Source organism: Lagopus muta, chromosome 1, assembly GCF_023343835.1.
Source record: "Lagopus muta isolate bLagMut1 chromosome 1, bLagMut1 primary, whole genome shotgun sequence".
NCBI lineage: Eukaryota > Metazoa > Chordata > Aves > Galliformes > Phasianidae > Lagopus > Lagopus muta.
The window spans coordinates 174004428-174030629 of NC_064433.1; the positions used below are offsets into that span (position 1 = coordinate 174004428).

At 38.5% G+C, this 26202-nt stretch overlaps 2 protein-coding genes across 3 annotated transcripts in view; one reads left to right on the forward strand and one right to left on the reverse strand.

Annotated features, from left to right (window-relative positions):
* LOC125688121 (proteasome maturation protein) overlaps nt 1–26202 on the reverse strand; it is a 383306-nt gene that overhangs the window by 54962 nt on the left and 302142 nt on the right. The window lies entirely within an intron of this gene.
* Nucleotides 1–26202, forward strand: part of FLT1 (fms related receptor tyrosine kinase 1) — a 106720-nt gene that overhangs the window by 14973 nt on the left and 65545 nt on the right. Inside the window, exons 3-10 of the mRNA XM_048933636.1 lie at nt 186–406; nt 9684–9808; nt 14841–15003; nt 15091–15227; nt 16737–16911; nt 18236–18353; nt 20324–20493; nt 20875–21034. Of these exons, the coding sequence (XP_048789593.1) occupies nt 186–406; nt 9684–9808; nt 14841–15003; nt 15091–15227; nt 16737–16911; nt 18236–18353; nt 20324–20493; nt 20875–21034 (1269 nt within the window). The remainder of the gene's footprint in view (nt 1–185; nt 407–9683; nt 9809–14840; nt 15004–15090; nt 15228–16736; nt 16912–18235; nt 18354–20323; nt 20494–20874; nt 21035–26202) is intronic.

Consider the following 26202-nt stretch of genomic DNA (forward strand, 5'->3'; position numbering starts at 1 on the left):
GTGGGGAGTGAACTTCAATGGCAATTGTTTAGTAGTTCTTTGTTGTTTCTCTTGTTGTTTTTGGAAAACAAGATAAAAGAGAACCCCAGAAATAGCCTAATATAATAAAACAGAAAGCTTGGGAACTGGAGCTGTATCACTGCAGCCCAACATAATTGTTTCAGCTTCCTTATCTGTATTTGCAGGGGGGAAATGCTTCATTCATGGTCTTTGCCTGAAACTCTAAGTAAGGACAGCAAAAGGCTGAATGTAACTAAGTATGCCTGTGGAAGGAATGGGACACAGTCCTGTAGCACTCTGACCTTGAGCAGAACTCAAGCAAATGACACTGGAAGATACAGCTGCAGATACCCGACGAGTCCAGTGAAAAAGAAGAGGGAATCTATAGTCTATGTATTTATCAATGGTAAGATCATGGGTTTTTTTAATGCTTCTTAGTTTTTTAGGTTTTTTTTTGTTTTTTTTCTTTTCAGTGCAGCAAAATGGACAAAACAACTGTGTTTGAATAGTAGAGTTTTGAATTATATTTTCAGCTTCACAGATGTCATGATAATTTACTGATTTGTGTATGTATTATGAGCTTTGGAAAGAGTGTTTTGTTATTCATGATAAAATGAAGAAAGGAAAATACCAAACCCAACTGGACCCCTGGAGTAACTTGAGCTCCACGTGAAAGTGCACTAGAATGATTTTGTGAAATCATTTCTTAATCAGAAGATGACTGATGAAAACCATTTATCTGGTGCAATGTCCACTTTACCCTGCCTGAGACTGTGCATTGCTAGACAGAAAGATGCTAAAGCTGTTTTTCTAGATCACTGAATTTTCTCACGCTACAGGAAATTAATATTTGCATGCAAGTCACATTCAGAAAAGTGCTCTGCAACTCATGTTACACCAATTGTAAAAATCTAGAATAATTGGATTCAAAATAAATACAGAATTGTGTTCAGCAAACAAGTATTGTGCAATATATGGGAAATGCTGGAATTAGGTCAGTCAGGCTATAACAGAAATTGCTTTCTGATCCTGTCTTCTTCCAGGATATTAATCAGACACTCCTCAAAACATCTGAATTAAAAATGAACAACAGTATAAGAAGAAATTATGAAACTTTTAGCTTTATCACTGTATTATATATTTTAGTTTTTCTCAAATTTTTAAGCAAAAAGTTAACAGATTACTATGGGGTATCAGGATTCACAGATTTTGGAAGCCTGTGTTAGAGAGAATGCACAACTGGAACTTTTCCAAATGATGTGTCTGCTGCTTCTAATGAGTTCACATCAGAGTGAATTAGCCTTTGTTTTCAGTCTGTGACACAGAGAGCAGGACTGATGCTATGGAAAATCAGAACCAAATGGACCACTCGTTACAGAGACAGAAAATAAGATAGCTCTCCCCATTATTGTGGGTTGCCTTACTGATACTTACTGAATAATCCATACTGTTCATCCAGATCTGTTTCATCTGAAATACACTGTAGTATTTTCCTCACTCAACTACTTACCTGCAATTCATTAGATATCCAATGACAGATGCATCAAAAACGGCATGGTGAAAGTAGAAGGTTATCTTTTTTAGCAATCAACATTTGCTTCTGCCTGGGGAAATTTACAGTTTTCTTGAATAATTTCTTTGAGTTTCCCACCATGGGACCTCTTTGAACCTCGTATCTTGGACCTTATATTTAGTTGAGATCTACCCACAGTGCTCTCCATTTACGATGTGAGAAGAGCAAGGACATTTGTGACCCGGACTGAGAACCTCTCTGCTAACCCAATTTATATTATATGAGTTTCCCTCACGTTCTCTTGTTCTCCTTTCTGTTTGACATGTTAATTTTTCTGGATTCTGAATTATTACAAATTGAAGACACAATTGGCCATATTAACTCTTCACTGTTTTCTGAGCTGTGATTGGCTTCCTTGCAACCAAAAGAGAACCTCAATTAGATATATGTGAATCAGTTAATCTGCCTAATTTGCATGTCAGTAGACAAGTAGCCATTAAATAAATAGCTTTTGGACAACCTTGAGCTCCCTCCAAAAATCTGTTAAAGATAAAGCAGAAAACCTGAATGCCATAATTAATTTGATTTTTTTTAAGAGTGGCTATTAAACACTGATATTGCCATTGAAATCACTTTAGACTATGTTTTCGTCCTTCCTTTCCTGACCAAAAACAGTAAAATGTAGAAGGGACTACCCTGTAGCAAGCTTTGACATCTTTGGCACATTAGTTTTTGGAATTTGACAAAACTTTTGATTGAAAGACAATTTCTTAACACATAAATGTTAATTGTGTCTCACGAAGTATGAGTTTGGTAATCTACTGATGGTAAAGGAGGCTGCTCATGTAATGACTGTTGAAACACCCACTCTGCCCCAAGGAGAGAAAAGGTACAATTTGAGGGAGAAATTTTGAGCAAAATGAAAAGAAACAAGACTCTGAGTACCGAAAGTAACCCTTTCTGATCAGCGTTCCATTAGCATTGGGAAGAAAATAAGGCATCACTTAATATAAGTGTAAGCATACATGAAACTCAATTACCTGGGTTGAGTGGCAGAGAAAAGAGGATGGTAGAATGCTCTGTTAAGACTATCTTTATTGAGTTTAGTTTTATTTTAAAGAAGATTTTGGGTACTTAGGAAATAAACATTTGTAAAAGTCAGGTTCCTCCTAGGTTTGTATTGTTTCCTGTGGCAGGACATTGTGTCAGTCCATTTCCCATATTAGCTCCATGTGGATCCCCAAGGTGCCTGTTTCCCATGTTTTAGCATGCTGCAGATGAGAACAAATAGTTGCTATTTACAAACACGGGGTCCAAATCAGGAAAGCTGATATTGTTTGTACAGGAAGTCATCACTGATTGTTTTAAAAACGTTATTCATTTCCGTAGTTAGAATGATACTGAAAATGAACTGGATTAAGGGGAGAGGAAAAAAAAAAAAAAGAAGAAAAAAAAAAAAAGAAACAGTAAATCCAGTAAATCCTTTTGTTCAGGAATGAGAATATGCTACAGCAGAAGGCGAGCTTCTGCAGACAAAAACGAGATGCAAGGTGATAAGAAAGAAACTGCAAATCCCACGTCTTGGGATGTCTTAACACATTTCTGAAGTGATGAAATGCAGTGTTTGGGTATTCAGGAACCAGCAGGCTGGTGACGTTTTGCTCAGGAGCTAGTCCTGACACCACCCTGCTTTTAGCTGGAGAGGTCACTACTGAGTTGCACAGTGGAGTGAGTGCCACAGCAATCCTTGGCCACACACAGCTCAGGGATTGAGGCATCAAGCAAGGGAAATGAAGCTTCTCAAGAGCCTTGGGTTTTGCTCTAAGAAAGCTGATATCCTGACTTCTACCATGAGCCATGGGAAAAATCCAAAATGAAACATAAGCCTCTGTGCCAATTTCTCCACTGTGCTGGTTCCAAAACTGCTCTGATCTTTGTTTTGTTGCACAACTGCAATCTGTAAATTAAATGGAAAGATTTGTAATGAATTCTCACTGTATACATTGGACTAAGACATGGTTAGTTTTCTACTTGGAAAGAGATCATTATGTAAAAAGACAGTTTAAAAGCCCCAGGTTGGGAGCAGGCTATTTTGAAACCTACACAGATTTCCCCAACAACATTTCTAAAGGCTTTTTTTTTCTGTCTGCCTTCATTCCCATAGTTCCAAGGCACTCTTTTCCAACTGTTGGAGCTCATTCATTTTCTTTCTTCTTCAAAAATTTCCAGTTCTCTTTATTCTTTGTTCTCATCTCTTTCTTCCTTTGCCTTTGATCACCTGTTCCCATGATGTAACAGTAAAGCAAGCAAGTCCAATTACCTTAATATGGCAAGTTTAAATAATTGCAGGAATTTGAACCGCATTTGATTCAAGTTTAATCGTTGCTACTTCCTGTGATGAAGCTAGCTTTCAGCAATTAATACATGAGATCAATGTTTTAGTTCTACTGCATCAGAGAATTTTTAAGAGAAGTCGTACTTGACTTCAGATATTAGCCCATCACTTAGTCACAGTTCTTCTTCTCTTTTTCTCTCCTCACACTCCCACTGTGCATGTTTCTGGCCACATACTTTTCCTTGCAAAGACATTTACTGATACTTCAGTCGAGCACCAATTAAAATATTCTGTTTTAAAATCACACGTTTGTGCTAAGTTAGTTGTCTATTTTCTTTCTGTGCTTAACAGAGAGAAAAAAAAGTACTTTCTGATAGGTGTTTCTCCTCACTGACATGATGAAGAATCTTGAGGACAATCTTAGGTGGGATGTCTTCCTTTGAAAGGATTTCAGTCAAATGAGGCAAATCAGAGCTGGATAACAAAAGGTCCTGAGAGCTATGCTTGTACTTACTGATAACTGGAATATCAAACATGTCCACTAATTTTGGATAATAGACTTCAGATGTGTCTCAATTTGGACAGTCCAAAATGAAGGGCTTTAAAATTATTGAAAGTATCAAATTGCTTCAAAATATAGGACTCTGGAGAACCAAAATATCTGGGGTTTTGAGTGCCTTCTCAAACTCTAGAATTGCATCCAGCCAGGGCAAACCATGTCCTATCTCCCTGGGAGGACCAGTTGTTGACTGCTAGCTAGATCCAGCTGTATGGATTTAACATTTAGGTTGAGTTGATTGAATCCTGAAACCCTTAAAGTCAAACGGGGGGGTGGGAGGGGAATTAAATTAGTTCCCCAAAAGGGTCTCTAAGACGAGAAGCTTCAAAGTCAAAATAATTCAGATGGAAGCAGCAGCAACACAAAATACCTTGAATGTCAACAGCAAAGAACATCTTTTTCTTTTTCCTTCTTCAGAAGTAATGTACCCATAAAACAACCTGCTGTTGCTGAAACTTGTGCTTTTTCTTTCTTTGCTTTTGGCACAGTTCTAACATATGAGCTGTACTTTCTGGCTTATGCTGTCAGAATCAATGATACGATAACACCTCTGTTATGAAAAGGAAACTAGTTGGGATTAAACTGTGCTACATCTGTACTGAGTATATAGACATATTTTTAGTGACTCATGAGGTTCCTGTTAGAAAACCAAGCTTTCTTAGACTCCCTGATGTAAATTACCACTAATTGCTATGCATCTATAATGTCATTGTGTCTACGTGGACTTCACATCGTGCTTCACTGTGTTGAGCAGAGGAGGTTCAGGAGCTTTGGCAGCATCAAATGGGACACACTCAGCTCTCTGAGGTCTCACTTCCTCACCAGGGCTTATGGCTGCCACTGAAATGGAAATCCATTTTCAAGATGATCCATCATGAGGGAGGGACGTAACTGAAAAAATGATCTAATGACCAAGGGCCTTTCTAGAGTTAACTTTCTGAACATGGTAATTACTGCAGTGTGAATTTCCTGGTTAAAGTAGATGAGAGTATTTTTTCATAAGAACTGCCACTTTTTAAGTGTGTTATGGACCTATGTCGATGATAGCATAGTGTAACTGGCCCCAAAGGAAAACAAACCATGCTTAGAGATCACTGCAGTTATGGTAGCAATGCTTTGCATCTGAATGTGCTTCAGATACGAAGTATTCCCCTTTTTTTAATTTTGATTTCTTTTCTTGACTTCTATGTTTACTAATTCATAGCTCATAATATCCCTCTTCAAGTTTAGAAAGAGTGTCATTTTACAGTTTAAGGCAAGACAAGAGTGGAAAAGCCATATTACAGAAAGGCACTGTGCTTCCCATGCTTGTCCCCATACAAAATGGGATTTTTTTTTCTTAAGGATCATAGTCAACTATCTGTAAGTAGATAAGTAGATGCCTTTCCTAGAGCATGATTAATTTCAGCCTCAAACAGATGTCTGGAACAGGTCAGGTGAGGTCAGTTCCCATTCCAGAACTGAACCATAATTGGTTTGGCTGTGTAGCTCAGAAAGGGGTGTCTATGTTTTAGATGTGTAAATGAGGTGAGATCCACTCCAGTCCGAAAAAGTTCTTGAATTACATTCATACATACATACATTACATACCCTATTGATGCAGTCAGAATAACTACAGCTAGTCAAGGTAAATCCCAAGAAAGGGAAGGAGAATTTGGTAATTGGACGATTAACTTTCGTGAAGTTCATGTGCTTATACTTCTGTGCATATGCATGAGTGAAGATTTTATGTGAATGTGAGGAGACTTGGTTCTATTGTCCTGAAAAAAAAACGTTAATGATGAGCCAGGTGTAAGTATGTATTTTGGAAGGACAAACTTAATAGATTCCAAGGAGCTCAGACTCCTGCAGAGAGTTTTCTTGCAAATGTATAAGCACTCTGTCTTACGTAGCTCAGATTATTAAAAACAAAACAAAGACGGGCACAGTAGCTGAAGCATGTGGAAATAAAGAACCTCGCCATCTTTTCTGAATTTGACATTTCAGAGTTGGCTAATTTGGTTGTTTGTGCAAACCCCATGAATAGCCTAGACAGGTTAGTGATATCAGACATAATATTGCTTGTATTAAGCCTCTTATCAACTTTGTACCTGGCTGCCAACCAGCTCTGTAAAAAGCTGCTATTTATATTCTTTAACAATATAGCAAGCAACCGTCAGATTTCATGATTTCATGACTGTTCATTGTGGTTTCATGTTGATTTTAAGTGAGAGATATTGTAAGGAACACGGTCAAACCACTACACAGTCATTAATTACAGGCACAGTTAAAAATATTATAAAGTGACATTTAAAGCAACATCGAGCGTATGTAAAAATTTTGTCTATCCGTCCTTCACCTTGCTACCTTTGTAAGCAACTCTGAAGCTAAACAAATGAACAAAACCTCAAAGATCAAGATCAACTCAGTTGTATTCCAGATCCCAATGAAGTTGAATGTGGAAACTCAGATGCAGTCTTTAAGAGTGGTTGATCCACAATGTTCCTTTTCAGAGAATCACTGCGATTAGAAAAGACCATCAAGGTCATCCAACTGCGTACCCATCAACACCGTGCCAGCTAAACCACATCCTTCAGTGCCACATCTCCAAATTTCTTGAACGCCTCCAGGGACGGTGACTCCACCGCTTCCCTGAGCAGACTATTTTATGTTTGGAACTTTCAGAACCTCAAAGTATGTGAAGTTGGCTCAGAAGACCACTGGCAGGAGTTTGGGTCATCCCAGATGTGTTCCCAGCCAACTTCCAAGGAAGGGGAAATATGGCATTTACCTCCTTGCAGGAAAGAGTTGGGAGGAAGGGTAGCAGCAGCCACTGGCTATGGCTAAAGCTGTGATGGGAGGGAAAGAAGAAAAAAGAAGCAAGATGTGCTATTATTTAAGTGAGAGAAGGAACTCCATGTCATTGATGTACTCTGTTCTGGTGCTGTGGGTTCAGCTCTGCCTGCACCATGCTGGGAGACCCTGCTGCAGATCCTTGTCTTAAAGTACTGAGTATCCCCTAATGGCCATTAAGACGGAAGGAGAATAAAATCAAAGGGAATCAGGAAAAGCCTCCACACTCATTATGAAAACAAAACTGTGCTAGGAAACATGATGTGTATTCCTTTTAATCAAAAGCAGGAAGGCATTTGGAGCACTTGGGGCCATCAATTGCCCTCCGGCCCATGGCGGAAGTCCCAGTGATGTCAATAGGAGCTCTGCACGCGAATCATAGGGCATGGAGTCGGCTCCTTCTGTCCCTGTGCCTTGGCATGCCACTGCAGAAACTTACTGGGGAAGGTTGTCACCAAGTTTTGAAGCTTACCTAGAGGAGCGATGGCATTTTGTTGACTTTTATAAAGCACTTCATTGACTTCTCCAAACGTGAAAGTGCATTGCTACTGGAAAAGGAGAAAAAAAAGCCTAAACATGGTGTTTTATGCTCATTTCCTGTCCCTGACTTTGGGTGGACAGGAATCCTGTGAGGTCTAAACTACACAGCCCCCATGGCCTCGCTGTTGGCATCAGTCAGTGGTGACACTATGTCTGCAGACAGCACTGCTAATCTCCAGAGCAGCTCTTCCTCACTCTTGGAATGATCTGGAGATTATCATACAGGAAAGTACTTTGCAGAGCTTGCTGGTTTGGGGCTGGAGCTCTTAATTTTATGACAAAGACGAACAAGTCTTTGGGGAGCAGTAAATCTATTTTTCTGTTGATGTTAAGGGACAGGTGACCTCTTCCACTGCTGTGACCCATGAAAAAAACAAAAAAAGTTCTTTTCACCACGCTACAAACAGGTTCAGTCTTGGTCTTTCCTTGTATCGTATTGCAAAGGAAATTAGCCTAACACATCCTTAGAGTACTCTTTATTACATATGCATCCTCTGTTACTCATAAGTTCCTTTTGCGATCTCGGCGAATGTTTAACACCTATTGTTAAATAAAGCATTGTGCTAGCCACATTTCACAAAGTGTACGTTACAAATTCACAAAACCTCTTTGGGAAAACTTCTTCAGTATCCTGGGGTACAGTTAAGATACTTGACCTTAGGATTCTCCCTTGTATATATTAGGGTAGAATTTGCTTCTCTTCCTATTATATGTTTCAAACAAAAGTATTTTTGCATATCATAAGAGAGAAGATCCTAAGGGCAGAACAATATTATGACAGTGGGAAGTGCAGATTGTTCTTATGAAGAAGGAAGGGTGATGCATTTAGAGAACAACTTGAGTGAACACAGGTCAATATGCAGAATTCTGGTAGCATTACTGTTTAAGGTTTTGTAAAGGGTCAATTCTTGCTGGTCATACTCATTTCTTTTCCAAGGATTTCCATTGTTATTTTGTATGGCTTTTGACTGAGTGAAAATAATAGGATTTGCCTGAAAAAACATTGGAGCCATAGATAAGCGTGGAACTAAGGTCTAAGTGTTCCACTTTTTCAAGAATTAAAAGTCAAAACTTACATGAATTTGGAGGTAGTCTCTCTGCACTTTGAGTCAAACCAAACTTTCACATCTCAACACCTGCAAAGAAGATTTGGAGCCAGAACCGGTGGCTTGAGCCCCTCTTTGTTAAGTGGCTCAAACAATAGCAGCAGCAGTGTTCCTTGTTCCCAGTGCAAGCTATTTATGACAATGCCCTTTGTTAAAGAGGTTGTTCGAGGGACGGTAAACTATTCTGCCAAGCTTTCGTTATTGAGTTGAATGAAATAAATGCTTTCCTGGCATTTTCCTTATCACAAAAGAGATATATAGGTATTGTGATGGAGGGAAGGAGAAGAGCAGTTAACTCTTGCTAGCCCATATTCTGAGAGTGTGGCTGGAAATATGGTTGAATAACAGTCTTCATAGCAAAGTCAGTGTGTTGTTTTTTTGTGATTTTATTTTCTGCCATTGATTTTCTTTGTTAAGAGCATGAACATGTCTTACGTAATGTTTCCTGATAAGTGAATTTCAGCTTATATCTCATAACTACTTCTCCAGAAACACCTTGAAGAAAGAAAGACGTTTTCCGGCAGTAGATACAATGCTATAATGAGAAAAAATGTATGCAAACTCCCCTGCATTTTAAAGGAGATACTGAAGTACTGGTGTTGACATTTAGAGATAAATGTATTTTCAAACATTCAGTAATGTTTTACTGAAGTTGATTAGATAACAGTAAGCAGAAGAGTAATTTGAGGACTTTTCATTATAAATAGGATTGATCAGATCTTTCCAGGCTGTTACAACTTCCATGCACTCTCTGAAGATTTCATATATTAACCTTTTCTTCTTCTTCTTTTCCCGCAGATACAAGCAATCCATTTGTAGAGATGCACAGTGATATACCTAAAATAATACACATGACGGTGGGAAAAGAAATGATCATTCCTTGCAGAGTCACAGCACCAAACATTGCTGTCACGTTAAAAAAGGTACTGCAATCCAAGCATACTCTGACAGTGTTCTTGCTGATGTGGATGCTGCATTTTGTTGTTGTTTAGAACTATTGTGTAGATTTTGAGCTATTTCAACTATTTAGTGTTTTTTAAATAGATTTCTGGGTGCCAGCATGTTTAGAAGTATTTCAACTCAGGCAGATTGGTCTCGTATTTTAAAAAAGTGCTTCGCCAGATCTCTTACACTGCATGAGAGTTTTCTAAACTTCAGTGTTTTGTACATTTTTATTGAAGGTCCATTGTTACTAAGAAGTTTAACTTCTGAGCAGAAAGGTTTCTCAAGCCCTGGAGGGAATTTCTTGTTAGAAGAAGAAATTTCTTCCCTCCTCTTCCCCTGTCCTACCTCCTCTTTCCTCTACTCCTATCAGCTGGAACAGCCTGGAGATATGCTGAGTCTGCATAGAACATTTCTTCAAACTTTTCCTTTCCCTTCAACTTTGCTTCTTTTTGTTGTCCAAATGCACTTATCAAACAGCACACAACTTCTCTTTGTAGAGAAATTTGTGCAGGATTTGAGATGGTGGGTACAGTTACAGAAAATCTGAGCACAGAAAATGGTGCTTCTTTTTTCAGTTCTTTTGCTTGGCTTAAAAATCATGTGGAGGTGCCAGTGATGTTTCTAAAAAAATATTTATATTTATATATATATGGAGTTCTATACATAGATACATAGTAGAACCAATGTTCAGCACTTTTATGAGGTAGCTATTTGTTTCATGATAGAATAGCACGTGATTGCTGAAAGCAACCTAAGTGCAGAGAAAAGAAAGTAGCTCCAAGTAATGTGACTGCGCACATGTTCGCACACATGCACACAAACTTGCAAGAGCTGCACCAGAGCTGGATGATGCAGAAGACTCTGTGGCTATAGAATCTCAAATAAGCAGGACTTGGCTTTCTGTAGGATGCATGATGTAAAGTGAGGACTTATCTGGGCACTGTGGTGCTGCATCTGAAATCTCAGCATATTAAGTTTGTAGCTGAGAAAATTCCCCTCAGTGTTCTCGTCTTATGAAACAATGTAAAAAGCAAATCGTTCTCCTTATTTGGAGGAGGTTGAGGCACATCTACTCTCTTTTATCAGCTTGCCCTTAGATCGGGGTTGTGGTGATGCATCTTTCCAACATCAAAACCAGATGTAATACTCTGGGAAGAAGAAAGAGGAGGTGGAGCCAAGTATTGAAAGAAAGGATCGGTTGCTTACATGTTTTGCATTCCAGGAAAAAGAAATGTGTTCCCAGCATTTCCTGAACTATGTAAATTACAATGCATTACATCATATCTTACTTTATTTATCATCTGTGGCATTCATGTGTGAAGATTCCAGCAAATTTTTCCTCACATTACAATTAAGAGATGAGCTGAATGCATTTCCCATCTGCTAGTATATTGCTTCTGGAGAGCTGGCAAAAGCCAATCTATTTTTTCCATTTAGCATTAAAGGAAGAAGCCATTGTCCCCGTAATGCAGTCCTCTAGAGCTAGAAAGAAAATCCCAGCATTAGTTTCATTAAATTCTGTATTTTATATTGCCAGGGAGTCAAAATATGGAATATTTTTTGTAATCTCTCTCTTTTGAAAGGACTCATGAGTAAAGTTGCATGAACACTGCCTCCAGCACCTTGTTCCTGTGCAGTGCTACTTTATAGTTGTAGTGGACAATGTGGGAAAGGTGTATTATCCATTTTCAACACTACAAATGATTTTATTACTAAAACTGCATCGTTACATTGATCGTCATTTTTGAGATATTGCATTATTCTAACTTCCAGGCTGAACACTCGTACAAACTGTATTGCATAGCATGAGAATCGTATGCAATGTAGGATTCTTAAAAATGGAGAAGGAAATAGGGATGGAGATTTTCATTCCTATTTCAGAACCAGCCTTCAGGTCCTATTACAATCTGTATCTGCAGTAGCTGGTAGCTCTTTCTCTACCTCACTGTATGATGAAACGGTGAAATCAATTGATGGTTTTGACCTTAGGCTTAATAGCGGTATCCACAGCATCTCAAACAATTGTTCCTATTGGTATGATTCTAACAGTCTCATTCAAAATTCCTAAAATAAGATGAAACTTTTTGCAACTAACGTAGGCACTTCTTTTGTTTCTTCATTTGAACTTGTCTTTCTAAATGGACAAAGCATTCCCTTTGGTATGATAGTTTGGTCCTCTGTTTACTCCACTTTCGGATTCTCTGTCATAAAGTCAGCAACACCATTAGCAGGAACAGAACTAAGTATGTTTTGGTGTAAAATAAAAGGAACAAGAAGAGAGAAGAATAATTACCCAAAGATGTTGAGAGCCACACATCTGGACAGTCTGATTCTTAATAATGCCACCTCATCCTTCCCAAAGTGGCGTAAGGGGGAACATGAAAGAAAGGACAAACATTCAGCACTCGAATGTACATGTTTTGCTTTACTTTCAGATGTTTTTTGCCTTTGCAGACATGTAACCATACACTGACTACATACTCTTGATCATATGTGCATATGCAAAACCTTGTGATAGTACTGTGTTATTGCCACTTCGTACACACAAAAAATGTCAGTGACTAGTATCAAGCAAAGAAGGAGGCATAGCCTGTGACAGAATTCATTGAAGTCTAGTTTGAAATAAAAAAGGCAAAAGGCCAATACTTCTCTGGAATCCACAGCACTGTTGTATATACAGTTCAGTATGTAGAGAGTAAATTCCATGTTTACTGCAGCCATCACAACAAATGGCTGGTGTTTCTGCTTAGGGTAAAATCAAGCTTTGCGTTTCTGTGGGAGTGGGAAACAATCACTTGAACCAATAGGATGGCAAAGGGTAGATGGGTAAGAAAGAGAAGTATCAAGTAAATAATTAATATAGAGTTAACGCATTTGCCAAGAAACATCAATCTGGAGAGATTCTGAGGCTCTGTCTTGACTCTATCTTCTTGACATATATGAAAACATATAGAAGAATATGCTCAAACTGTTTCTCTTCCACTGAAGCAGAGAAGCATAAATCTAGCTCTTGAAGGCATGATTATGAGCTAGTTAAACCAAAGCTTGGATATTTGCTTTTAAGACAGGAATGGCAAAAGAATTCTTAGAGTCCAAGATATGGTTGAATGGTAGCCAACAGGCTATAATATAATGGGTTTAGTTATGTGTGTGTAACATACACTTCCCCTGTGATTTGCGTGCTTATTATAGTATCTTATCAGCTGTTGTAAAGATAAAGAATTCTACCTCAGCACTTTTATGCTCCCTGTAATTATTGTTCCTTTGATTCATCGCGTGTTTCTGTTGGAGGAAATGTCTTGAGACAAGTTGAGGTGAGCCCAAGGGCAGTTTGCGGTGCACACTGTGTGGGCAGCACAGAGGATGCCATGTTTGTGGGATGCTCTGCCATGCAGGATGGCACCAGGTAGCTGGCAGCCACCCATGCTGGCTGTGGCTGGAGAAGAGAGGGCTGGCCAGCATGCAAGACCTCTGCTCACATTAAGGAGAAGAAGGTGAAGAGAGGGATGCCATGAGACTGGGATCAGAGAGAGAGATTGTTGGTCTACAAGATGACCCAGGGATGGAAGTGAATAGATATGCTCTTTGCTTAGGACACTATTTCATTAAAACTCTGCTACGAGTTGTGATAATCTGATTATTTCTTTAATTTACTGGGTTCTGATTTTAATAAAAAACAGGTGGAGATGATTTATGTGCTTAAAATCTGTTGGGATGTGGTGCTAACATGATTTAGCAGAGGGTTGTCAGAGTTAGGGTAGTATAGTTAGGTTGCAGTTGGACCTGATGATCTTTAAGGTCTTTTCCAACCTGAGCAATTCTATGGTTCTATATGCTGTCTTAAAAATAAAAAAGAATAAAAAATAAAAGTTATTTTCACCATAAAAGCAAACTTTATGAAAGTAGATTTGTAACCAGGCTTTGTACTGATGTATGATCTCTGTGTTACCCAAGTAGTGGCATTTATTCTATCAATAAGGCTGTGTAACAGCAAACAAACGTTGATGTGAAATGAAGAGGTGTTGCCTGAGCCTCAGTGTCCATGTCATCCTTTGTCTTTCCAAAATTTTTTATTTCTTATTAAAATGGGGCTTAAAAATCAAAGAATGCTGAAGAAAAACTGTTCTGCTGACAAAGTCGACACTTGATCCCACACAGGCATATTTTAATCTGCATTAGACTTCAGGTCATAAGTTTATAAAACATCTGATGGTTTTGCATTAATTGCTTGCTGGGTCCTTAATTTCTGAGGGACTTGGAAGTGCCAATTTTTTGTGCTGAACACTTTTCCTCTGGAAATATTTAGTGTTTCAAGGTGTCCTTTCAAAATCAGTACTCAGTATGACTTTCCTCATTAACTGTGGTTTTCATACCTGGGAAGGCTTTGTGGCTTTGAAATTTGAGCTCATGTTGTATGTAATGACTTAGAGAGATGTGTGCTCTGTGATGTGTCAGCTCTGGAACACGTTGGGTTTTTTAATGCCTTTCTTTTTTTTTTAACAGTCTAGACCTTTAGACAGCATAAACCTGAGGCAGATCAGATTGAATCCTGCCGGGAATTTGTTAAAGCCACAAAATGACAGCAAATTAAGTCCGTTTGTCACCGCCATTGAAAAAATGTGTATTTGTGTCTCTGTGGTAACACCAGGACACTTAATTGCGAAGGTTCTCCAAGAGGAGCACTTTTGCTGCCAACTGGAAGCCAACAGAATAGCAGCCCAAGCAGTGAGGCTAATGATAGTGTCAATCTATTGTGCCATAAATTACATCCTGTTATAAATAATGAAATCTTGGAAACAAATAAAACATTCACTTTCTTCACTCACATTTTTTTCCTCTACTTTGTGATGAAAATGTGACTTGAAAAATCTGCATAATTAAATGTCATTCTTTCTACGTTGATTGACATTTTTTTAATTTTTTCTTCCCACTCCTTTTTTTGGAGTTTGTTTTGATTAGAGCGTGGCATGAGGATAAGTTGTTTTTATGATGTGTGCTTGCCACTTTTAGATTCCCAGAGAAACCCTAATTCCTGACGGCAAAACGATCATCTGGGACAACATGAGAGGCTTCAGAATACCTGAGGCAACCTACAGATTCATAGGGCTCCTGAGCTGTGAGACGACCATCGGTGGGCACAAGTTTAGCACGAAGTACCTAACGCACCGAGAGAGTAAGTGGCTTTCCCCGCTCTCCCGCTTTTGGAAGGCGTTCTGCCCTGGGGATGTTTCTGAATTCTCCTTCTCTTCATGATGTGCAGCCAACACAATTTTTGACATTAAGTTGAGCACCCCACGCCTTGTCAAGCTGCTGAAGGGAGACAGCCTGGCAATCAACTGCACAGTCAAGGCAGCCTGGAACACCCGCGTGCAAATGACGTGGACTTATCCTGGGGAGGTGAGTGCTGGGGCTGAAAGGGAGTAATGGGGTGTTCCCATAGATCACCCTGCATTTTGCATCCAAGGAAGAATGCTGCCTCAAAATGCTTGCCATGTTTCGCATTCCATCCCTATGACCCTTGCTGACATGGCTTTTAAGATTTTTTTTTCCCCCTCTTTTCTTTCTGGTGGTTAATTGAATAAGTAAACATGTTTACACAATGTACTCTACTATATTGCATAATCACGGGTGAGCGCTAGAATTCTTTCATCCCTGCAAGCTTCTTTTCGACCTGAGGAAATGATAGAAATTTATCACTCAGTCCCAGGCAGGGGCTCTCTCTTGTGACTGAAAGTTTTCGTTGAGGCTGTCTTTCTTAACACATTCATTTCAAAGACTGGCAGACAGTCAGGCACCCCACTCAGGCATGTTTAGAAAAGATATTTTGATTTAGCTAGCCAAAATCTCATTTGTTAAGTGTCACATGAACAATCCACTTGTTTTGACATCTACAGGAATGATCTTGAATGTACTTCTCCTCCCATCATGTTGGGAGCATCCTCATAAATATTTGTCACTTATAGAATAACTGCCAGGAGTTTGTGCAAAGCTGATAAGAAATTTGACATTAGTTTAAGGTTTACAACTCCCATTCCTTTCATGTCGGTTTGATTTATGCTGATGATTCAAGTCAAGATCATTTATTTTGTCACTCGTGCCTAATCGCAAGCTAAAATTATGAATACATTATGCAGGGAAGATTAATGCAATAATTTCTTGCATGTTGTAGGCATTTTCCTTGGCATTTTTTCCCCACAGAAATGAAGAACTTAGCAACAAGAAATGCTCCAAATATACAAATTTGTTCACTGCTGCCTTACCAAGGCTTAGCATAGCATCACACTTGGGAAACTCTGCTTGGGTTTTATTTGGACGGTAACTGAAGGGTGTTTGGTGTTTATAAGACCACAACAATGTCCTGGGTTAAATAAACTTTGAGGCCAAAGGCTGAGGGGGAGTTGCAGGAAATAACTCCTCAGCCTCGCATTATCTTCAGTTCCACCCTGTTACTCCTTTGCCAAGTCTTCTCTGTCACTTCTCCATCTATAGTGTTTCCAGAATTCTTCCCTTCTTGTGTTAAAGCCCTTGTTTTCTATATGTCTGCCAAGCTGTGTACTGCCTTTCATGTGCCAGCTCAGGGTTTTTCATGAGCAATGCTGGGCGAAGAGTGGTGGGGAGCTGAGCACATTACTATGGCAGGCTGTGCAGATGGGTTGGTCTTCATCTGGAAAGGTGGAGTTTGGATGCTACTACAACTTGAATGGAAGTATGAATTGCCAGATAAAGTTACTTTCTATTTTTATTGTTGATTCTTTGGAAATTTTAGGCAACCTTTTCAGGTTCTACCTGTGCAAAAGTGCCTGGACATACGTTGTTTTAAAACTTGGTGGTAGAGCAGCCAATTGAAAATCATCATGTTCATGAAAATTTGATTCAGTTCTTTAATGTTAATTTTTACTTTAACAGGCCATGAAGAGAGGTTCTGTAACACAGCGCATTGACCAGAAGAATAGAGAAGCCAATGTTTTTTACAGTATTCTTGTTATTGACAAAGTTCGTGATATTGATAAAGGCCAGTATGCCTGCCATGTGAAGAGTGGACCCTCAAACAAATTAGTCAACACAACAGTCATAGTTTATGGTAAGAAATACCTTGAATGTGTAAAATAACAAATGCTTGCTTACCAAGTTCTGTCACACAATAGCTTTTTATCTTGATAAAAAGTGGAAAGAATTTTCTAGCCTGGCCATCATAGATAGAAAAAAGGGAGACCAGTGAAAATACATGCCTTTTGTTCCACAACTGTTTTGTCCTGTTGACAGTAGATGCATTAGTGTTTAGTTTGATCACTTGTTCCTGCTAAGACCTGTGATACCTCAGTCGGTTCTGACAGTTCCAGTTCCTCTTCTACAGTACTTGCTCCACTGCTCCATATGCAGCATGAAGAAGAAATAGACACACTAGCTCTACATGGAGAGGACAGCTGCTAAACCATTCACAAAACTGAAACAAGTCAGAGAAGCTGGAGCTGTTGAAGCTAGCCTGTAAACTCTTATTTGTGTAAATAGCCTCATCTATGGGATACTCATATTGGAAAAAGACTATGTGAATAAGGGTTTGCTGAATCAGAGTTGTGTCTTTAGGTATATCCTGACTTATGCAATTAAATTACTGAGTTGTCTTGAACGTGTTCTTTTCAGTGCATGCTGCAAATGTGACTAAATATGGCGCTTAATACATAGGCAATATCCATATCCAATCCATAATGTGAGTAAATATTGCAATGTAGATACTGTCGAAGGACACTCAATCTCTTTTTCACATTTTATATATTTTATTTTGTTTCATTGCCTTTTGGAAAAAAAAATGTGTTCTAGAAATGTTCTGTTTTTTCACCTCCGATGAAATGCACCAATTCATCAGAGTTTGAAACAGGGGGCAATACAACTGGAAAAGAATGAATTCCAGCAAGTTGAGGTTCTTCCAATGAAGTGATAAAGATATATTTGTTGGATGAAACAGCTGTTTACCAATGCTAGAGAAAATTTCTGTCTTTTCCTTTGCTGTTTTTCTGAAGATCACTTAATTCCTCTCCAAACAAATATTTTATTTTGGAACATCCAGTGATTCTCAGCCTTCAGGGGAGAAGAGATCATCTGTTCATCTTCCTGTATACCATGAGCATTTTTCTTGTTTTTTTGACTGAAGCATAATGTGAATCTGACAACAGTGTATCTTTCCTATGTAGATCATGGCTTGGGAGTTGTATCTCAGTTTCTTTTATATTTGTGGCATTCTTCTCTTTAGGAGGGCTGGTTATAGTCTTGCTGTTGCCATGTGGGAACAATAAACATAATAAAGATCATTTTTATTTGGATTCCTCTTTTTAGAAGAGCAACTCTTTTTTTTTTTCAGGGTGAAAATTATTAACATGAGTGCACTCTTTTCCTTTTATTTCTTTAAGATAAGAGATTCATTAATTTGAAACGTCGAAGAAAAACTATGCTGGAGGCTGTAGCAGGAAGAAAATCCTATCGCTTGCCAATGAAAGTGAAGGCATTTCCCTTGCCAGAGGTTACATGGTAGGATAACAATTACTTCCAACATATACACACTAGATCTCTTCTTAAATGAAAAATGATACGTTGATAAAATATTCTAATAAAACCCCTTAAAATGACAATAAAATGGGGACAGCATAACTGTAGAGTTTGATTGGACTTTTCAGGGTCTTTCTGAGTTTTAAGAATTTAAAAGAACATCGTCTCCATTACGCGTGTTCTAAATAGAATGCCTGGAAAGTTTTAATTTTAGGTCCTCAAATACATTAGATACGTCTCCTACTGAAATCAGTGGACAGTCTAAAGCTGTATTTACTAGATCTTGACTGAATCAGTGCATCCTACATCATGCAGACCTGAATTTGTCTTTTAGACAGAAAGAGAAAAGAAAATTTTATTTAAATAAGTGACTGAGTTGATTCATACAGCCATGGACTATGAAAAGAGCAGTGGAAGCGGGCTTTTTTATATGGCAATCTGACAGTTTTAGGTCCACATTAGTGACCAGAGCTTTCACTTTGGCTCAAGTTTACTGAGCTAAGGAATCTTTTAAACAGTTTTTTGTCTTAACTCAGCCACCTTTCTATAAAACAATGTTATCTACTTGTAATCTCAAGGTGCTGGGGCTTTTTTTGTTGTTGTTTAAATAATTTTAAATAGCAATAGCTCTGGCTCAATTCATTGAACTTTAACAAAGAGTCTATGACAAGAATGATTAAGAAAACAAACCATACATACACGAACAGTGAGAGCTCATGTTACTCACAGCCAGCAATTATTTTTGTTCCAAACATTTTGTTTTATTTTTACAATACCCTCTGCATTTGTAGCTCCACATGGAAAATTAATGGATGAAAGTGAAGACGATGCTTGTCGTTTATGTGGTGTTTTCTGTTTCTTTAATGGTTGGGCTTCTTGACTGCACGTTTACATCTACATCTTCTGGGGGAAAAAAAAATCTAGTTAAACATAAGAGTATTAATTTATTTATTACTGTGAAGTTGGTAAAACAGAACTAGAACTAGAATAAGTTGTCCAGAGAGGCTGCAGATTCTCCATCTCATGAGATGTTTGAAATCTGACTGGCCATGGTCCTGGACAACCTGATGACCTTGACTTAAGCAAGGGGGTGGACAGGCAATCTCCAGAGGCTCTTTCAGCCTCAAATATTCTGTGGTTCTGTGAAATATGTGTACAGTGAAATGCCTAAATCCGTGGTCCTTAGAACCATTTTTTAGGGCTTCTCTATTGTCTGAAAGAGCTTTCTGTAAACACTAGAACACAAGAATCAATCCAATTAAGCCCATGATCACAGTGAAGCGGCTGCACTTTTCTACTAACATCACGTAAGTCTTCATTAAACAACCTAGGAAAACGTGCTTTTTGCCATATTTTAAACATTGAATAGAAAAATATCTGCTTATTCAGGAATCTGTGTGTGAAGTAACACCTCTATTTCTGTGTTGATTTTCTGTTATCTTTAAAAACATTCTCTATGATAGCAGGATATCTGATTCTTAAGTGCTTATCTAATCTACTTACTCTTCCTCTTCCTCAAATCACAGCTGTGCTTAAACTACAGTAATACTTTGTCCTGGGACGTATAATGAAGCCATGAGAAATGGTTGGTGCTGGGTGATGCAACCTTTATTTGTGTGACCAACTTGTAGTCAAAATGGTTGTCTTCTAGACAACACAGCACAAGCACGGAAAGATGGGATCTTCATAGGCATGGTTCCCATTTTCAGAAACTTTCAAGTATTATAGAGCCCTATCAGATCCTTATCAATTTTAACATGTAAAAGTGCTGTATATATATCAGCAATCTGTAAGGGAAGGCAAACCAAATCTTAGATTGGTAAGATGCTGATAAACAGAATTAATTGGTAAATTCAGTCCTTGCCCAAAGATCAAGAAATGGGAAATGAAGAAGCATAGACTGTTAAAGCAGCTCTATTTTTCAATTGTTTTACTTCTGGACTTCTTAACAGGTTAAAAGATGGGTTGCCTGCTGCTGAAAAGTGTGCCCGGTACATGGTAAAAAATTATTCATTAATCATCAAGGATGTTGCTGAGGAAGATGCTGGGAACTACACTATAATATTGAGCTTACGACAGTGGAACTTATCCAAGAATCTTACAGTCACTCTTAAAGTAAATGGTGAGTTTGCAGCTTGTTCCCACACTTCTCAACATAAACAACTAAGCTGTCATTGAACAGTTCGTCTTGCACGGTCCAGGTTGCTGTGGACTTTTTCATGAAAACAGATCCAAGCCCGAGGTGTGGGGATGAAGGACCTGTCTTGAAATCAGCAAATGGACGCTGGTTTCCATTGGAAGGTCTTGTATCTTCCACAGTCATGTGCTAGTTCGTGATTACTTAAATGTGTTAGCAATTGCTCATCTGATACGACTTTGTCCTGCTGTTTTTCTTTCTTCTCCTGGGGACTTTTTTGATTACTCACCCTGCAGGAATGCAGTATTGTCATGATCATTGGAAATGAGCTGCTTTTAATTGCTTTCCAATTTTTACTTCTTATAGTGAAACCCCAGATATATGAAAATGCTGTGTCATCATTCCCTGATCCAAATCTGTATTTATTGAGCAGCAAACAAGTGCTGACATGCACCGTGTATGGTATTCCTCCGCCAAAAATAACATGGATGTGGTATCCCTGTAGACAAAACCATTCCAAAACAAGGTAGGACAGCTTCTTTACTTACATTTAGTTTGTCTTCCCTTCCATTTTTACCTAAAGATTACCTTAAGAATAAAGCTCACTGTGACTATTGTTTAGTTAGTAAACCACATATATATTTAATCAATGTATTTTTAAGTAAACACGCAGAAACAATGCAGGTTTTTTTTTTTACATCATTATTTGAGAGTAGAGACCAGAGTCATTGTTTCGTGCTGTTGCTTATTTTCATTTACAGTTCACTGCTATTCATGCGTGCAGTGTTCAGAAGTGATAATTGCTTTTTAATTTTTATGACGTAAGCCTTGCAGGCAATGTCTTGCTAAGTGTACATTCTTTCTCATGGAGGAAACTTCCTTGCTTCTCTCCATGCTCTTGTCATCATACAGTGATTGCACTGTGTGGGTTGTTTTTTTTTAAAATTCAACAGAAACATTCTTTAAAACCTTCTTTATATGAAGGTCACATCTTTCTTACAATGCATTGACTCATAGGTTCAGTTCAATAAGACAAAGCTGCACAACATTCTCTGATGATACTTCAACAGGGTAAAATATAAGTGGCATCATACAGGCTTATTTGATGCTGATGTGGCACTTGATTAAATCCTCTTTTATATTTAAGCTTTGCTTTGAACTTTGTGTCTGATGACAAGTTTGTATGTTGACTCATTTATCCAGAGCTCTTCCTGAATGCCAGCATCTGGCAGAGTCTTAACAACTAACACTAACAGTAGCATTAAGCTACTGTTTTAGAGTTGAAACATGCAATATATTTGGAGCATAGCACAATAAAGATATTTAAGAACCTAATGGAAGCTAAGAACTCAATATTTTCTGTCTCATTTGAAGGTGACCGCTTTACATGTGATTTAACTTCTTTAACACTTCCAAAGAATTGAGTTTTAGTGTCAGTCCAGCCAAACATATACATACATACCTGCTTAAACATTGATATAGGTACTTAACTGCAAAAACACAAGACACCTGATAAGACGAAATAGGAAAATCACTGTATTTCATATTAGGGGTCCCTGTAAGTGCTGGTCACCTCTTCTTGGGAGCACGTGCTGTATTTTCCATTGCATCTCACTTTGTGATAATGCAAATAAATGGCTTTCTGTGCCCCTCTCACCAAGAGGTGGCACTAGCAATCTCTCCTTTTGCTGGAATAGGTAAAACCTGAAATTGTCAATTTCGAGGACAGGTAAGGACAGCACTTCCCCTCTCTTTTATGTTCTCTTTGAAGCACTGGTCACAAAAATTCCAAGTAATTATTTATTTTGCCTTGAAGGTATGAGGTGTAAGATAAAAGAAATTGCTATGTCTTTTAAGTATAATCCCTGTGAAAGGTATATATGAACTTTTTTAATCTTTTAATTTCTTGCAAGAGTTTATGCATATTAATACATACTCTGGACTGAAATCACTGTGTGGCTGTGGTAAAAGTTGGCTCTTCTTTGAGAGTAGAAGTGAGGCTCTTCCACTGTCAAATATTTCCTTCCATTAACAAGCTCTGCAGCATGGATCATGTCGTCAGCAGTAAAAATTAATATCCTCAAGCAGGTATTTAATAAAATGCTAAACTGTAGACTCAATTAAATCCTAATGAGAAGTGTGTTTGAACAGGTGATCAAAGGAGAAAAGTAACGATTTAAGCATCAGCTATTGGCTCTGTTACAAGGCTGTTTCAATCTTGTTTCCAAATTGCCTTCATTATTGTTCTATAACAATTCTTTTTGCACCCTCCCCTTCCTTATCCTTCAAACTCTCATTGAAGAAGCAGTTTGGAGAACACAATTTTTAATGTTTTGCCTAAGATGACTGGAGTGACTTCCTGTGAAAAATATGGTGACAAGTGTCACAAAATGATAGGAACACCTGAATAATTACATTTTATCTCTTACTCCGGGAGGAGAACAGGAAGCTTTGCAGCTGGCATGGCCAGCACAAGCCTTCTTGCTAAAGAATGAGAAAACCCTTTAATTCCACCTTTTTCACCATTTTTCTCTCCTTGTGTGAGGTGATGCTTGCTTAAGCAACAGATTAATGATGAAGGTACTTTGTGCAGAAGATCAGAAATATGTCTTGTTCTCCCATCTCTGCTTTGGATTTATCTGCCCAATATTAGATTTCCAAGGACAAAATGTTGCTCTGTTTGTGCTCATAGGTAATGCCTATTTCTGTGCACAGGTGAAAAAATAGTACCTTAAGTTGATAAACCAATGCAGGCTACCATTATTCATCATATTGTATTGAGTTTCTGGGTCCCGTGCCAAAGGACAAAGCTCACTCTCTCAGGATATACATTTGGCTGCTGAAAGACCTTGCAGTGCACAGATCTTTTGGCTTCAAGATTAATACACATGCTTGACTTTACACTGCTGGAATATTATCACTGAATGCCGGGGAACGACTCACAGTGCATAAATGAGACATTTGTAGTTGTGAATGACTGTTGCCTGTGACCTCCTTAATAGAAACCATTAAGTACTCTGTTTCTTCAAGTTGTTCCAGACAGTTTTTCTGCTTCAAAAATATAAAAATAACTCAGTGGATTCAATTGATTAAAATGAAATGCAGGCATATTTCAATGCTTTGTAATTAGTACAGTCAATTTCTCTGCTGAACACCTTCTTGAGGCCAGTAACAGGTGACAAGCCAAATGTAACAGTTCCCATAGTTTCCTGGTAGCAAATTTTAAAAAAAGTGCTGTAAAATTGCTCAACAAGTTTAACTTTTTGGAATGCAGAAAAACTGAGAACATGATTGAAATTCCATCTTCTTCATTTTCTTTTAAAATAACTTTGCTTAGCCAACTCTATTACCATTAAATAACCTTTTGTTAAATAGAAGATAGCTAGCTAGATGGTGGAAAGATTAACTTCTAATTTTAAATCCCAGCAAGGAAGCACAGAAGAGTCAAGAAAAACTGTCTGGGGCAAAAATTAAAGTTCTGTGTTTTTGGTTTTGTTTTTTTTAAAGGATATTCAGATCTAACAAATTCAGGTATGGCAGGCAAAAGTGGAGAGTTGGAATGAGTTAAAATGCAATTAAAAAGTGAAAGAATAGACATTCTTAAATGAGTGCCGTTTTCCCAAGAAACATCTTATTCAGTGTCAGCTTACTCCAGAGTGGCAGCAGATACAGCAGATAAATCTATCCACTGCCCAGTGCATATAGAAGAAGGCACTCTGATGACCTCCATCCTTAACTTCCTGCCTAAGCAGCCTCCCTGCCTCTCTGCTCCTGTATTTCTGGCCTTGTTTTTGCTGAGGTAGGGTTATTGGCAGAGTTCTGTGGAGGAGCAGCCAGGGCACGGCTTGCCAAGGTTCTCGGGAGCCACCAAGGCTGATCTCTGCCTATGACCCATCCACTCTGAAGCTGTGGAATAAGCGTCTCCATGATGGAGACATGCTTGATGTGAATGGGTCTTGACCTGAATCTCATCAGCACATTTGTGTTTATCTTAGAGTTTGGCAGAGGTTGCCAAGAAAGGCATGTGAGATATTGATATTGCTTAGTGTAAGCACTGGCTTCCTCAGCTCTTGTGCAGTATCATCTGAAGGCGGTTTCAGAGAGACCTTCACTGTGCTCTTCCCAAGACTTGACCCATCAGCCCTCCAGAATGTGCAGACAGATGCAGCAGTGCAATTTTGTCTTGGGCGTTCCAGCTCTCCCATCACCTTGCTGCCTCCCTCTCTCCTTGAGCTATCAGTCACAGTTAGCCTCAAACCAAATGTCAGATTATTAATTTATGACTTTGCCATTGCATCTCTCTGGGCTTTTAAAATTATTATTTTTGTGTGTGTGCATAAGGAAAAGAAAACTATAATGGCATTGTGGAGATATCTACAAAAAGAAAGTAATCAGGAAAGCTGGTACCTGCATGGAGATAGAGTGCCTAGAACTGTCATCACAAAAGTGCATGGCCTGACTCCCACCAGCTTCAGTGAAAGAGGAAGTGGGACATGTGTGCATAGCAGTCTAATTGCATTTCTGCATTGTTTATGTCAGGGCATTAATAAAGGACTGAAAGGCAGAATGATTAGGATGTGCTTGGATAGATTATCAGGGGAAACTAGGTTTGGAACATCAGCGAGGTATGTAAAATGCACAAATGTTAATTGTACTTAATTAGAAATGTACTGAACCACCCAAATTTAATTGTGGATGTCTGCAAACATTGATGCCCATTAGTTTGTCCACAGCAAATGTTTTTGTTCGCCATGCCACCTTCTATTTTCAGGAAGGGGAAGTCTGAGTCCTTAATGCTGGTGAAAGTAGGTCAGATGCCATTAATAAACAGGTAGTGTAGAAATGCCTTTGTTTAATTTGACATGTGGCCAGATCCTCAGCTCCAAATTCATGCTGTCTGAGACCTTTGTGCCTTCCATCCCTACTGCAAGAAAATCCTCTTGCAGTGATGTGGTAGTGTAAAGATACTTACAATGGGTACATCAAGAGGTATGCCTACTATTCCTTTGTTTGTCTGTGGCTGTGGAAATGGATGGATGTGTGAAAGTAAAAATCAAGCCATGTCATTTTCACTTTTCCTTCTGAAAAATGCACAGAAATGAAAATGAGAGTACACTGTTGCACTACAGACTTGCAAAGAGCTTGAGGTTGAAGGGAGTAGAATAAAGTCTGATCTGTCTCAGAGCAGCTATGTAGTTCACTGAAGCATCACATTCTCCGCTTTCTCTATGAGGCAAAAGCCAGTGCATGTTTGTGTTTGCAAACAGCTGGTAGGACAGCTTTGGTGTCCTCAGTCAATATTTTGGAAAATTCTTTTAAAATATTTTACTTACAAAATGCCATGTGAATCAGCCCAGGCATACACATACGGAAAAATAAGCCTGATAAATACGTATGACTCATGCAGTACAGTTTGCCACAGTCTGTCTCAAGGGTGCTGTAGTGGATGCACTGATGAATTTACTTTGCAAGCTGTAAATGCTCTCAAAGGCTTTATCATGGATTATAGTTGAACCAGAAGATTAAGCTTTCCAATTCTGGTGTTGCTAATTTTCAGATTGCTTTAAATTAAAATTTTCAAAGTCTAATAGAAAATATTTTAGCATTATCTTTCTCAAGTAATTTTTTTAACTGGTAATGAATCAAACCTAATATATAAGGACTACAGTAACTTCCTGATGCTCTGCTTCATGT